This window comes from Psittacula echo (assembly GCF_963264785.1).
Source record: "Psittacula echo genome assembly, chromosome: 25".
Taxonomy (NCBI): domain Eukaryota; kingdom Metazoa; phylum Chordata; class Aves; order Psittaciformes; family Psittacidae; genus Psittacula; species Psittacula echo.
In genome coordinates, this window is record NC_137760.1 from 4,769,388 (window position 1) to 4,783,606 (window position 14,219).

The following is a 14,219-nucleotide window of genomic DNA, read 5'->3' on the forward strand; positions in this document are numbered from 1 at the left end:
CTGGAGGAACACCAAGAAACATCCACTCCTACTGCCCCATCCCTGGCAGTGTTCAAGGCCATATTGGACAGGGCTTGGAGCAACCTGCTCTAGTGTGAGGTGTCCCTGCAGCCCATGGCAAGGGGTTGGAACTGGAAGAGCTTTAAGGTCCGTACCAACCTGAAGCATTCTATGATTCTATTGGGAGTCAACAGGAATTATGGGTCTGCTGCCTCCCTCAGAATCTGGCCTTTATCGGCAGCCAGCTTAAAGGGAGTTGTATGGTTTTAAAAGCACAGAGTTACTCCCGCAGTGGAGAAGGAGGGAGGGAACCAGCTGGCATCGCTTCCTGCCCTGCTTCCTATGACTTTCAAGGAGGAGAATTTTGGAGCAAATGGTTCCACTCAGGGCAGACAGCACAGCTGAGCTCAGCTGCACAGAGCCTGCCCAGTGACACTGGGAAGAGGCTTTACTGATCCCCAGCTGAGGCAGCCACGTGTCCTCAGGCAGCCTTCCTTGCTGCACTGAGAAAGAACACATTTCTGCACAGATGTAACGACCCAACCGAGCTAGGGAACCACCTCAAAGCTCCCACTCCACTAAGGATGAGCTTTGAAGTAGCCAGACAAGACTTGGCTAGTTTGATGGCCAGACACTTTAAGGTAAGAAGCAGCCTTCCTTTGAAGTTAATGGAAGTTTAGGGGTGCTCCACAGATGAGCCCGAAGTGTCATGTCAGCATCTGTTCCCACTCTCCTGATGCAAGCCAACAAGTATGTATGAAACAGTAACGCAGGGGTGGGTGGAAAGCTCAGTGCAAGTGTTTGCTCCCAACTTCAGGAAGCAAAACCTCCCAGTTCCTGGAGCCAAACACAAATTTCTGTGAGGATTCACACACTGCCCAAGTTGAGCCGTTTTTTCTGCATGAAGCAATTGAATGATTTATATCCCTACCGAAATGTCTCTGGATGCTGCTTGTCTGAACCAAGGGGAGGAAATAGAGAGGGAGCATGAGGGGCACGTGTGGATGATCTCACACACCCAGCTTCCAGCTGCCACATCTGGCAGTCAGCAAAGCCCCAATATCTCTGAGGGACAAAAAGAACAGCTGCTATGTAGCAGATGGACTTCACAAACCCAGAATGCCATGATGAGATGGCTTGCTTAGAGATACTGAAAGACTAGACAAGAAGATTGCAGTGGGAACCCACCTGAAAACCAGGTTTTTGGTTCTTTCTTACTCTTGAGATTTATTTTAAAGACTTAAAGGGAGTGAGAGGGATTGGGGTGCTTGACTCTCGGGAAATCAATGGGGAAGTATGAAGATTAACTATATTTAAGTGCTGAGCTAAGATCTGAGAAGGTCCCTTCCAATCAATCCAACCATTCTATGGTTCTCAGTTAGCTCCCCTCTCTGGTACATACTTTCTGTGCCCTCAGCAAACTACTTAGTCCCTTGGTGCAAAAAAAATCCATCAGCAAAATGTTCATCAAACAATCAAACCTGGCAACAGTCAATGGCAAAATGCTGCCTACATAAAACCAAAATCAAACGTCTTTACTCGTGCCAAACTCAACTGAAAGTGATGGGAAACTACAAGAGGTCCAGGGTCTAGCTCCATAAAGACCAACATCATCAATGAGAACTCGCAACTGTTCAGAGCTCGAAACTGTTCAACTTTAACATCTTAAAGAGTTCCTGTGCAGCATCTGAATCAAGGAGCTGGTGATCCAGGAAGACTGTGCTTTACCTGTGCTTCAGGTTCAACACCTTCTGCATCTCCTGATGTAGGATTCCAGTCTGGGCTATCAAAGGGCTGAACTGAAGATGTGCTAAGCACCAACAGCTCTCTGTGTCTCAACTGCTTACCATGGGCTCTGTGGTTCAAACACATCACCTCACTTGAGATACCTGACGCATGAGCAGAGTTTTTACAGACTATCTCAAGTCACCAACAGGAAGAGAAAAGCCTTTCCAGAGGGTGAATCAGATCTTAGGCTGGATCAACTACTCCCTGGAGATGTCCCATTCTCCAGTACTGAGAGGGCTCCTCAGTTCCTCATAAGTACCCACAGCAGATAGTCTTCAGAAAGGACTAGTTACAAGCTAGCCCTTAGAAGTGTGCTAGCCTCCTCCCTTACCCCATGCAGCAATAATGTTTACAGCCAGGATAAAATCATGTTTCCAGCCACATTCATCCCAATGTGAAGTACTTGATGGCAACGCAGAAATGTTATAAACTGGGGGAGTAAAGGAAACAGCAGTGAAGTCCTCACCTCCTCAGGTCTGCTCAACACATGCCCTTCAGGGCCTGTGATTCCCAGTTCCAGGATCCTTTGCTGCTCCTAAAAGAGCAAAAACAAAAAGAGATTTAAAGCAACCTGCATTTCTTCTTGCAGCAAACACAGCTGTTTGAAAGAGGTACAAGTAAGATCCTAGGCATCTGTGCTAGCTAATAACCACATGGGGCTTTACTTAAGGCCCTTACAACCAGAGTCCTGTCCAACTTCCCTTGCTGAGAATAACCAGTGCTCACAAAACCCTTGCTGATTTGTTAACAGGAAGTCAGAGAAACCTTTTATTTTGATTTGCCTGACCCTGGGTTCAGAGCCCCTCAACTTCCACTGCTCATTTGTGTCTGTAAATAATCCCCAAGATACAGCAAGACGGTATCTCATGAGAAATATCATCCTGCAACTGCAGGCAACACAGCTCAAAGACTCAGGTGGGCTCTTCCCCCGTCAGACAATGAAACATATGTATAAAATGAGCTAAAGATCCGATTAAATCCAAATACATTATTGACATTTCTTCTTTGCTGCTGTTTAAAGGATGAACCAATCCCAACCATCATCACCTTGAGCACGGCATGAAGCCATTTCCCTTCCTACACTCCCTGGTCTTAGTTTCTGCAGAACATTTTATTGGACACAGTGACATTCACAGCCAGACACCGTCTTTCACTTATGGGGAGAAAGGCAGAGGTGGCCAATATCCACCACTGCCACAAACACCTGCTTTATCAGTAGCAATGAAGGGGGTAAGATTTGATGCCCCGCTCTGCTTACATCCTTGATCCACCTATGTCACGCTTTTCAAACTGGTGGTGATTTTCTGTTTGCAAAGAAGGAATGAAGAGTTTCAATCCCTCCTCCCAGCATTTTGAAGTTAATAATCCACAGCACAAACATCCCATACCTCAGCAATGATGTCACCGTTCTCAGCATGCACTTGAGCTGTCGCGCCAATATCCCGGATCACACTCAGGACCTCATATATCTGGAGGAGAGAAAACACACATTACAATACACCCCGAGTGTACACCCAGGTACACACCTATTATAAACACTCCAGACTCCTTCAGCATACTGAATTTTGATGATTGGAAAACAGAGAAGCGTTAAGAAATAAAAGATGGGGTCTTCTTGATAGGTATGATCCATTTTCCTGCCTATAACTGCATTTCTCAACCCACAGAGTTGGATGCTACTGATATATGGCAAACATGCACTATTTAAAAGCCAGGTTTGGTATATGGGACACACTGGAGGAAGAAACAGTAATTGCACACGCCTACAACTGGAGGGGTTTTAAGAGCTCACAGGGTTGTACCTTTTCCATGCCTTCACTGATTTCCATGGAGAATCTGTACCCACCCCTCTGGCTGCCTGGGACAGGAGCAGTGTGATTTCCCACCCTGAGAGGGCTCAGGTTGAGTAACCCACAACAGAGGCTGGCTCCCTCAATGGCCACTCATTAAAATGCTTACTAGAGTCATTAGAGATAACTGTCACTCACCACTGCCTTCTCCACTGTTCCAGACTCCCAGGCATTCCTCTCCTCCCACATTTAGAAATGTAAACTGCCCATCTACACAATTAAATGTACCCAAACGTATCCACCAGAATAGCCAACAGCAACTCCTTCTTACGGACCCACAATTCTAATACTAAGGCCAGAAACCAACTTCTGGACCAGGATCAGTTTGAGCTGATAAACACACAGAGTCGTTATTCCAGAGATATCCTTGTTCTGCCCCGTGCCTAGGCATAAAGCAGCAATTTATAAAATTGCCACTGCTTCCACACCAAAGGAGCTGGAATGAAACCCCGTATCTCTCCCAGTGAGGGTCTTGCCATTGTTTTCAGGGTTTGCTGTTGGTTGGGGTAGTTTCTGTTAAGAAAATAACCTTCCAGCCAGAACACTGGGCACTGCTGCAAATCTTAGGCACTGTTACACACACAAAGATTGAAGCCAGAAGAGAATATCAGATCCCAGTGTATGGAAACTAAACCCTTATATAAAGCAATGCCCAGCCTGCAGTGATAGAAGCATGCCAACATTAAGCCTTCCTACCTGAGAGTCAGTTAGCTGAAAGCGATCTTTGAAAGCCATGTACACCAAGAAGGAGTTCACACCTGTGAGAAAGAGAGCAAATTGCAGGCATGGATAAAGCAACATAAACCACACTGCTTGACATAGAGAGAAGACATCCCCCCTCAGTCAGCCCACCACCAAGCAGAAATGATGGGTAGGCAAATAAATGACTTTGCTGTGAAACGCGTACACACATGTGTGTGCACACACATGGACTCTCATGCAGATCACAGCATAAGGCCAGGATCAACTCCACCATGTGGCACCAGGCTGTATCCCAAGCCCTCTACAAAGCAACAGTCCAAACCTTCACAAGAAGCTGGAACGAGCCAAGTTAATGTCAGGGCCCAAACCAGCTCTATTGGGATGTAAAAGTGAAATATTTCACAAAAGCCAGTCCTAAAAATAGGGGAAGCAGTCCCAAAACGTTACGGAGGAGAAAGGCTTTTTCCTTAACTTTCAATAACTGAACTTACCATGATCTTTAACCAGAGCTTCCATCTCCTCCTGCACACCTTTATGCCACTCGGTGATGTCCACATGCAGAGAGTAGTCACAGCAGGATTTGCTGTCTGCCCATTCTCGCCACTGGTCAAACGCAGTCAGCAAACTGGTCCCTGGCTCGGGAACCACATGATCAACTGGGAAAGACAACCAAAGCACTGGTAAACGGCCGGTGCAGCAGCTTTCCCAGATATCCAAGACAGAGAGCATGATCTGCAGAGGCTGCTGCGAAAAGAAGATATCCCCTTGCCCCTAAAATATCTGAGTTTGCAAGACTTGGTGTCTGAAGTCCCACATCTGAGAATGCAGCCAGGAAGCTGATGACGGAGTAGAAGCTGAAGGAAATAGTTCAGTTACTACAACCTGTTCACTGCAATTGTTTGTGAGCGGAGCAAACAGAACTCCCTCCTAACGGCAGCAAACACAAACCGCTGCAGAGAGCTCTGTAAACACCTCTCCCTTGTTTGGAGACAAGTGAACAACGACACAGACAAAATCCCCTGTGAGCAGCAGTCAGCAGCTTTCAGTACTCAGCACCTCACATCCAAGCAGTGCCTTTGTGCTGCTGGACATGCTAGAAAAGCTGTCCAAACAGTGAAAAGATGCTGGCACATACACAGTGTCAACCAAGATCTCCACATGGATCAGAGCTGCTTTGTGCTATGCATCCCAGCCAAGAGCACCTTCCACAAACAGTGTACAAGTGAGGACTGGAAGAAGCAGGACCAACAGTCTGCTGTGGCTGGAGAGACGCCCCTGACAACAAGATGCTGCTTGCCTCCAGCATCTGCCTACTCTGATCCCTGTTCCAGCCTAACACATTAAGTTCAGCAGCAACTAGCTTCACAGGCAGCTAAAAGATAGTCCCCCAGTGCTACAGGTGCAGAACATCCTCAAAGGGTAAAAGAGATTTGGATGTGAAGGTTTAGTTCTCCTGCCAGTAATCCAAAGAGCATTCAGTGAAATAAAAGCAGCCAGCCAGCACCTCAGAAACTGAACTGCTGCTGAGAGGAAGAACAGCCCATGGGGCTTCAGGGGTCACAAACTGAGCCGGCACTGTTGAGGAAGACAGAGCCCTGGTTTGATCTTACATCAAATCACACAAGTAATTGCTGCAATTATCAGCAGAGAAATTCAAGCAGTTTATTTTTAACCTCACTGGAGAGTATCTGGGCTGCCATCAGCTCAGCAGTTAGCTCTACATCACAGCTGGAATAAGAGACAAAGTCTTCGGGCCTTACTTGTTCCCAGTGGAGAATCAAAGCTGTGTCCACCCTCTCTCCCTCTTGCAAAGGTGACTACGTGACAGACAGCAAAACAACAGCTAAAATATCTGTGCTTTTCCAAAAGGCTTGTGTCTGCCCCTTTGCCAGCCTGCAAAGGGAAGGGTGGGATGCAGTTCTTTGCTGATACACCAGCGGTAGAGCTGCAGCTTTGAGCAGCAGTGGGTTAGGGGTTCAGGAGCGGCTCACGGCCTTCCTGTGCTCAGACAGCAGAGTCCTGCCCACCAGAGAAATCTGTGCTATGAGTGAAAGCTCTGAAATGTGCCTGGTGACTGGCATCAGCTCAAGGATGTGCTTTTCGCTACCCTCGGGAGAAGCAACCCAAATTTAACCAGATGATAAACTGGCCTGTTTTTAAAGAACCATCCCATTTCTGTTCCATGATCTCCTCTTCCCCAGTGGTCAGAAACCTTCCACTCACTTCCAAGACTGAATTGTTTCTTCTTGGCCAGTACGTAGCCCCTTGTCACTCTGCCAAAGTTACTCTTTAGCTTAAGCAGTACGAAAACCAAGGAGAAAAATAACATTCCCTCCGTGTTACCAATGGGACACAAAGAAAACCCATGTTTTCACAAATGGCCAGTGCCTTAACACCAGAGCTGTCTTCCTCAGCTCACTGGCTAATTCAAAAACAAAAAAAGCCCATTTAATCTCCAACACATCACAATAATAAATCCATCTCTACTTAAGACAAAAGGTGCCCTAAGAGCTCTGTTAGCCCAAGATGATACATGGCTACGGGCATTAGGAAATCCTGCCTAGAGACACCAAGGGGTTAACACAGCGGAGCCCCTAGGAATGACTCTGGTGTCTAGGATCAGAGCTTTATCACCATCTTATTTCATGCACTGCCCAAGTATGACTAATGGCAACTTGTGGAGGGAGTGGGAGAGGGGGTAAGGGAGCTCTATCAGATCTTTAACAAAGTCAAACCACAGCTGGTTACAATAAGGATAAGGGATGGAGGTAGTGGTGCATATGTGCAAGAAAATCAACTCTGGGGATTACGAATATCTCATATGGAAGCTGTGCTGCTGATACATCTCACAGCAGCTCCCTCGAGCTCCCTGATAGCCAAATCACCCATCATCCCCACCAAAACAGAATACAGTTTGTTTCCATATGTGGCTGGCAGAAAGCTGCTATTACTGATCAACCACCTTGTTATAGTTACATAGAAGAAGTCATCAAGAAGGCCTGAATGTGCAAGTTAAGCCAACAGTTTTCCGAAGCCTGTGATTTAACTAGTCCAAAGAGACTCTAGGAAGGAGCAACATCATAAAGCATACCATGAGATAGTGAGAAGGACATCCCTGGACCTGATACAGAGCACCCCAGAGCAGGAAGAAAGCTGTGTTGCCACAGGTGAGGCAGAAGCAGTAGATGATGAAATGAGACACCAGGAAGCTGGATGTAACCCTAAGTGTTAGTCTAGAGGTAATTCAGACACAAATGCAAGTGTCTCCTCAATTTTACCATCCCTTGATACAATGGAAGGGGCCAACTACATTGCAAGATTATGGCCTACATGTGAGGGTTGGGGTTTTTAGGAGCCCAAATTAGTGAGAATGAGCCTACATCCTTTAAAGGAGAAGAGCAGAGATTGATTCTTCGCCTGCTGTTAAAAGAACTGAGCATTGCAACTACTTCTGCCTGTTGGTATGGAAAGGAATCGCCCACATGCAGCTCAGAGGAAGTTCTTCCAGTCCTCAGGCACAGCTCATGAGCTCGGAGTAAAACAAAAAGCTTTTTCTTTAAGGTCCCTGTGCTTCAGAGCAGTACAAAGCAGCCGATGAAAGCTCCATCCGCTGCATTCCCACAGCCCTAGGTTCCCAGGATGACCCCTGGGTATGATCTGCCACAAGACCATGGACGCAAGGTCTTCTGACCCACCGGAGCACGCAGCAAACCCAGCCATGGAGATTACCCTGGAGGCTTCCCATGCAGAAAGCAGCGTGCTGTCCTGACCTCACTGACCCACCTCTCTCTAGGGAACCCAACAGTTTACTGCCCCATCCTTCGCTCCTTCATCTCAGAAACCAGGAATGTTCAATTCCTGCAGCCACTGGAGGGTCCTCATGTCTGCAGGACACACTCAAGACAAACTGTTGCAACAAGGCTGTTGTCACCCCTTTATTCTCCAGACCACTACAGCCTTGATGTCTTCATGCTTCCAAGCCCAGATGTTTTCTTCCTGTTGTTGATTACTGCTGTACAAATGATGTCAGCTGCTGAGGTCTGAAAAGGAAGTTGCCAGCTCAGTTTAAGCTCAAAGCTGACTCCAAAAACAGAAACAAAGTGAAGAAAAAAAGAGGAAAGGGAAAGATCATTTCAGTATCACTTCATCAGCACTGAAACCTTCAAAGGAGGAACTAAAGAGCTTGTGGTCCTTGTAGTGGCTCCCTAAATTTCAGCCCTGATCCTAATGTTTCTCGTTATTTAACATCACTCCCAGCAAGTTACACAGCAGAGACAAGGTTAGGATTACAGTGGTTTCTCAGCTATGAACACAAAACATTCTGTGGATTTCTCTTTTAACCTTCCGAGATGCAGAATCCAAAAAAGCAACAGCCTGTGGCTTAGCAGCAAGCCTGCTCACATCAGCAAAGCAGCTGCTGCTAAAGGAAAGGATCAGAAAAGGATTTTATATTTTACAAATCATCCAGGTTCTCCCTTGGTAAAATCCTGACAAGAGTCCAGAATTACTGCAGAGTCTGTTTAGCTTTTTCCCAAACTGAGCCTTCCCCTCCCTTTGGAAGGCAGTGGGATCTGAGCACCTGCGTACCCACCACTGTTCAGCCACAATAAGACTCTTAATTACCCCTCTGATGTGTCTGGTTTTGCTCTCCCTTCATTCCATACGGCTTCACACTGCTTACAAGGTGCATCTGCTCTTACTTCCAAGTATTTCAGCTCCCACCCACCCATCATCCATGAGTCTGTCTTGCTCATGATCCTTCACTCCTCCTTGGACAGATTAATCAGCTCAAGATTAAAGGCAGACAATAAGCTGGAGTGAGACAACACCGCTAACCGCTGTTAGCTTATCTGTGTGGCTTTAATATACCAAAGCTGGCATCCAGCCACACTGAAATGGTACGTGTCCAGTGAGCCCAAATGGTTGAATGCTGCAAGGTGGGGAGAGATAAAAACCACCAGTGCATCAGACAGACAGTGTTAAATGAAAGGGGAAGGCAAAAACTAAGAGGAATTGATTTAAACAGAACTTTCCACATACAGGGAAAATAAAGTATTGTTTTAACATGAGCATGAAAAAACTAAGTAGGGTAGGAGAAGCAAAAGGATCAGTTTATAAAGCACTAGCACTTACTGATCACATCCCTGGTCAGTGCATCCATTAAAGGTTGGCTTTAAAAACATTGTTCTTTGTTCAGCTGCTCTATCTCCTCCCTTACTTTAAAACCTTATCAACTCACCAGCTGCAGAGCACACTTAAAATGGTGCCCATCTCAGCTCTAAACTGTGGCTTTCTAAAACACTGCACCACATCTTGGCTTCCTTTTACCAACTCGGATAGACTGTGGCTTTCTGGTCCTGGAGAGCTTGTCCAAAGCAGGGAGATAGCTGTGGCTCTCACTCAGACCCTGAACAAGTGCCCAGCTTGAGGACGGAGGCAGCTATTCTGCGTGGCCATAAGGGACCAAACACAGAAGACTGGGGAATTTAACCAACAGCCTGGAGGATGTTTTGAGACTGAAGCCATAAAAAATCCCATGTAATCTCCCCCTGGCACTTGGAAGCTCTCAAAAATGCAGCTGAAGAGCCATGCCTTTTTATTTTTGACCCCTCACTAAGCTCAGGAGAAATTACTGCTTCAGTGAGAGAGCTGAATTCAGCTCTTAGCCGTGCCTTGAAAACAAACCTTTAGGTTTTGGATGATGTCCTCATGGGTGGGGATTAATGGGGTTTATAGCTTCCTGGTATTGTGGCATGTGCAGCTTTTTCTCTTTTGCATCCTGTCTCAGTGGAGCAGGCCTTGGCTTGCTCACAGCCCCTTCCTGCAGCTTCTATTAATAGTCCTTGATTCCATCTTTCCCTTCTAAAAGGTCTTTTTCAACTAGTTTAATTACGTGTCATCTAAAGCATGCATGAAATACTTCTCGGGCTTCAGCTAATGAACATCACTACCAGGGAAGAGAAAAGCTATTTGATATGGACAATATAAATGTGAATGAAGGTCAGATGTTACAAAAATTGTATGTGCAATAAAACCCTGTATGCAGGGTTCCAGTTGTTATTATAAACTGCAGTTCTGCATATTATTTCCTGCTCCTACTAGCATTAAATGTGCCTATTGTGTAAAAGGAGTTTATAAGGTGAAAATCCTTAGCATTTAAGCTTAACTGTTAGCAGGCAGATTTCCCTACCCAAAACTTTAAATAGCAGCTTGATCACTATAAACACATCTGCCTGTTTAATACTACTTAATCTCCACAGCAACTGCATGTGATGAAATCTGCTGAATTTATGGAGTTGTACATTCTGTCACAAGCCATTTTATTGAGAGGTTGTAATTAAATTCAGCCCTGGTAATTGCACAGCTCCCTGCTTAGAAGTCTGGAGTTGTTGCTACTCTACGACTGCAACAGTATTCTCCTGGCACTGGTGTGATCTGGGAATAATGCTATGAAAGGGAGCAGAATAAAATCAATAGACATGAACTGAAAGCCAGGCCCTTTACTGACCCATTCACAGATTATCCCATAATCATGGACCTTATTTCATCCAGAGACTTCAAACTCTCCTCTGGTAAAACACCACAGTACCTTCTACTAGCAGTTATGTATCATGACCCTTTTACATGCAGAGCTACCAGAAGCTGCCTTATCCAGTAACAAAGCTGTTCACAAGTCAAGCCTCACAGCAATAAGACTTCTGCTTCAAGTATTGAAGCACAACTGCCTGCTCAGCAGCTCTGCATCAGTTCAGGCTAGAAAGAGACCTCAGCATTGCTTCTGAGCTCAAAAATCCCAAACCAAGTAACCTACAAGAACCTCACATCTCCTACGTTCTGATTTCATACCCAGTTCTCCCTCTAAACCACACTCCAGGTCATGTTTGTGATCTAGGACAAGAAAGGATAGCAACAAGATCACTTTTAAGGTTACCACTGCTGACGTACCTAGGCTGATAGACTTGAAGGTAATGGGAAGTCAAATGAAGAATTTTCTTAACATCCTGGACCCAGCAATCAGACTTCAGCTTTGCATTTCTGAGGGGATTTATTCCCACATTACTTCATTGTTTGGCTTTTTCCCTCCAAGAAAAGGTATTAAACAAAGAGATTATTAAGAAGAGCAACAATGCTCTGCATAGAACAGCATTTACCATGCTAATGCAGATACACAAGGGCTGTTTGCTTGTACGGGTCTGCCAAAGTAAGAGAAGAAAAGGCAAGCAATATGATATTACATGTTGTTTTCTGTCAGGTTAGATATAGTTTATTAGACTTGATGTAGAGAAATCAGACCCTGGAGCAGGCTCAGAAGAATGAGACATATCTGTGCTGCACTGATTACATTTTCAGACTGCAATGTTCTGTTAGTCCCTCACTGAGGTCATACAGATATTTCACTTGTGCCTTTTTTGCTGATGAGGTCCAAAGTACGATTAATACTTTAATGCCAGCTGGACACAAATGTAAAGAACAGGGGGTCTGGATGTCCAAACAACCATTCATAAACTGCTTCAACAGCTGGAATGACAACATCTGAAGATGAGATCAAAAAAGGCTCCACTTCTTTAAAGTACAGGTTTATTGTACACCCAAGCTATGCTTGTGTCTCAGGAGGTCATCATGACAGAGGAGGAGGAGGAGGAGAGCCAAGTTCAAAAGAGATATTTAAGTGATTCCAGGATTTATTCTTCCTTTTAGGCATTTCCACACTTGAAGCCCATGAAAGGCAGCGCAGAGGACTTCAAAGACCTCCATATAAATTGGCCTGTAAACCTTGAGGGAATGGGATTGAGAAAACCTCTGTTTGTAGCCATGGATTTCAAGTCCAGGCAAAACACAACTATAACAACACATTCAAGGGGCAAAAGTTTGATCACAAACAAGGGGACAAAAGATCAAGTGCCGTAAGCCAGTTCCATCCCTCTCAGGTCAGTGGAGATGTACCCTGCCCATCGGGCTTTTTCCACTAGCCAGGAAGCTGGAACAGTTCTGGATTTGGATCATTGTATGTAAGACCACATCTTGGCTTCCCAGCTCCACTGCCTGTGGTTGTCTCAGGGGGGTGTTGGAGATGAAGAGGAACACAACTGCAGGATGTGAGTGGTTGCAATGGGATCTGTGATGGTTCTGAGAGGGTTTTATGTTTTCAGGATTAGACAGATTCATTTTTTCCCCAACAAGATAAAACTAAAGGCAAACAAAGGGTTCTGATTCTGCAGAATCACTTTGTTTTAAACAGGTTGCAAGAGAAATGGGGGGAAAAAGACTGGTTTGGTGAACCTGTCCTTTCCCTCTGTATTTGCCATATAAACATCACCCCTCCCTGGACAAGGACCAGACACTTCCTCTTCTCCTGGCAGTGATGAAGTGACATCATGTTTTGAGGAAGAGGTTCTCACCCATCACCATCAGGCCATTTCCATTGCTGGTAGGACACGTAAGAGTCCCCACTGTGTTCTCAGTTAAACCACTGCTGGTTGTCAAACAACTACAGACAAGGAAGCAAGGACTGCATCAGAACCAAATGTCCATTTATCCATAGACAAAATTGTGGTGGGATCTTATGGGGTGATGCAGCAGAACCTATTTTCTAACAAACCTATTGTAGGACAGAGCTGAAGCAGGTACATTGACACTGCACATGTCTACTTCCCGAGCACACCTGCCCATCTGCTGGTTTTCTGTCACAGGATCATAGAATGGTTTAGGTTGAATGGGACCTTGAAGATCATCTAGTTCTAACCCCTGCCACGGGCAGGGACACCTTCTGCAGCTCTGTAAGGCTAATATTGCTTGCAACTTAGCTATGGAGATTGCTGCAATAATTGCTATAGGAGCTTCCTTTGTTTTAATAGGGAATTCTGTGACACAGTCTCCAGCTGTTGAATTTCCTTCCTCCAGGTCTGAAATAGCCCTGCCTGGCCTCTCACACCCATGAAGAACCCCAGGCAGCTCTATATAAATATAATCACTTTATACTTCTGAGGGTCTTGGTGAACTTCATTTACTTGACTTCAAGCTTAGAACTCCCCAGCAATAGAGCCACCTCCCACTACTGACAGCTAGCAACTGGCATGGAGCAATCCAGTGACATCCCCATTGTCCCAGAGGTAATCCTAACACTAACCATGGTGTCCCAAAGGAAGAAAAGAGTTTTCCCAGAAGCCATAACTCTTTAGTGCCCATCGCTGCATTCCTTTTAAACGCACAAAGCTTCCATGGGATTTAGGGTTGTGCAAAGATGCAGGCACAGCAGTTTCTAAGCCTGACTGAAGCGTGCTAGACAGGAGGAGCTCATTTGTATACCTTAAACATCTCTCCCTCTCACCAGAAAGATTAAAAGAAAATCCAGCTCCGAAGAAACAGATGGGATCTATGAACTGAAGGCACAGTGGCTGAAAGGAAGATGGAAAAAGGCTTCATTGACCCAAGACAGTACTTGCCCAAATCCACCCCAAGAGAGAAATACCCCGTTTAGTTTTAGCCATCACTTCCACCACACATCACTTGCTTCCTTCCCCTGGCACGCAAAGCTAATTCCCAAAGTGGAAAGTTCAAAGCTCCTCTCTGACCAGGATGGTTTCTACTGGTTCAAGCTCATGGAAGGTAAAAAAAGCCAAAGGACTGAACAGTGGTAGGAAGGCAAAAATCCATGCCCAGAATAAAACAAGCCAAGGAAAGAGCTAGAGGCACCATTTCCTGCTGTTTAAGACCTCATCTCAACTTGCAGGTTTAAGGATTAAGACAGGTTATCCAGCAAGGTTTAACACACATGCCCTGAAAACCCACAGCAGACAGCTAGTGGTGTTACATCAATGGAGGTGGGTAATTGTGCTTTATTTTTAGGACTGCTGTTCCATCTGCAGTTGATGGACTTTA

The 14,219-nt window shown here is 45.5% G+C and overlaps 1 protein-coding gene across 2 annotated transcripts in view; it reads right to left on the reverse strand.

The window, feature by feature from the left end:
• Positions 1-14,219, reverse strand: part of DPYSL2 (dihydropyrimidinase like 2) — a 49,611-nt gene that overhangs the window by 14,390 nt on the left and 21,002 nt on the right. For both annotated transcript variants that reach the window (XM_080634564.1, XM_080634565.1), the window contains 4 exons: positions 4,832-4,996; positions 4,335-4,396; positions 3,177-3,257; positions 2,255-2,323 (listed from right to left, as the gene is read on the reverse strand). In XM_080634564.1, the coding sequence (XP_080490690.1) occupies positions 2,255-2,323; positions 3,177-3,257; positions 4,335-4,396; positions 4,832-4,996 (377 nt within the window). The remainder of the gene's footprint in view (positions 1-2,254; positions 2,324-3,176; positions 3,258-4,334; positions 4,397-4,831; positions 4,997-14,219) is intronic.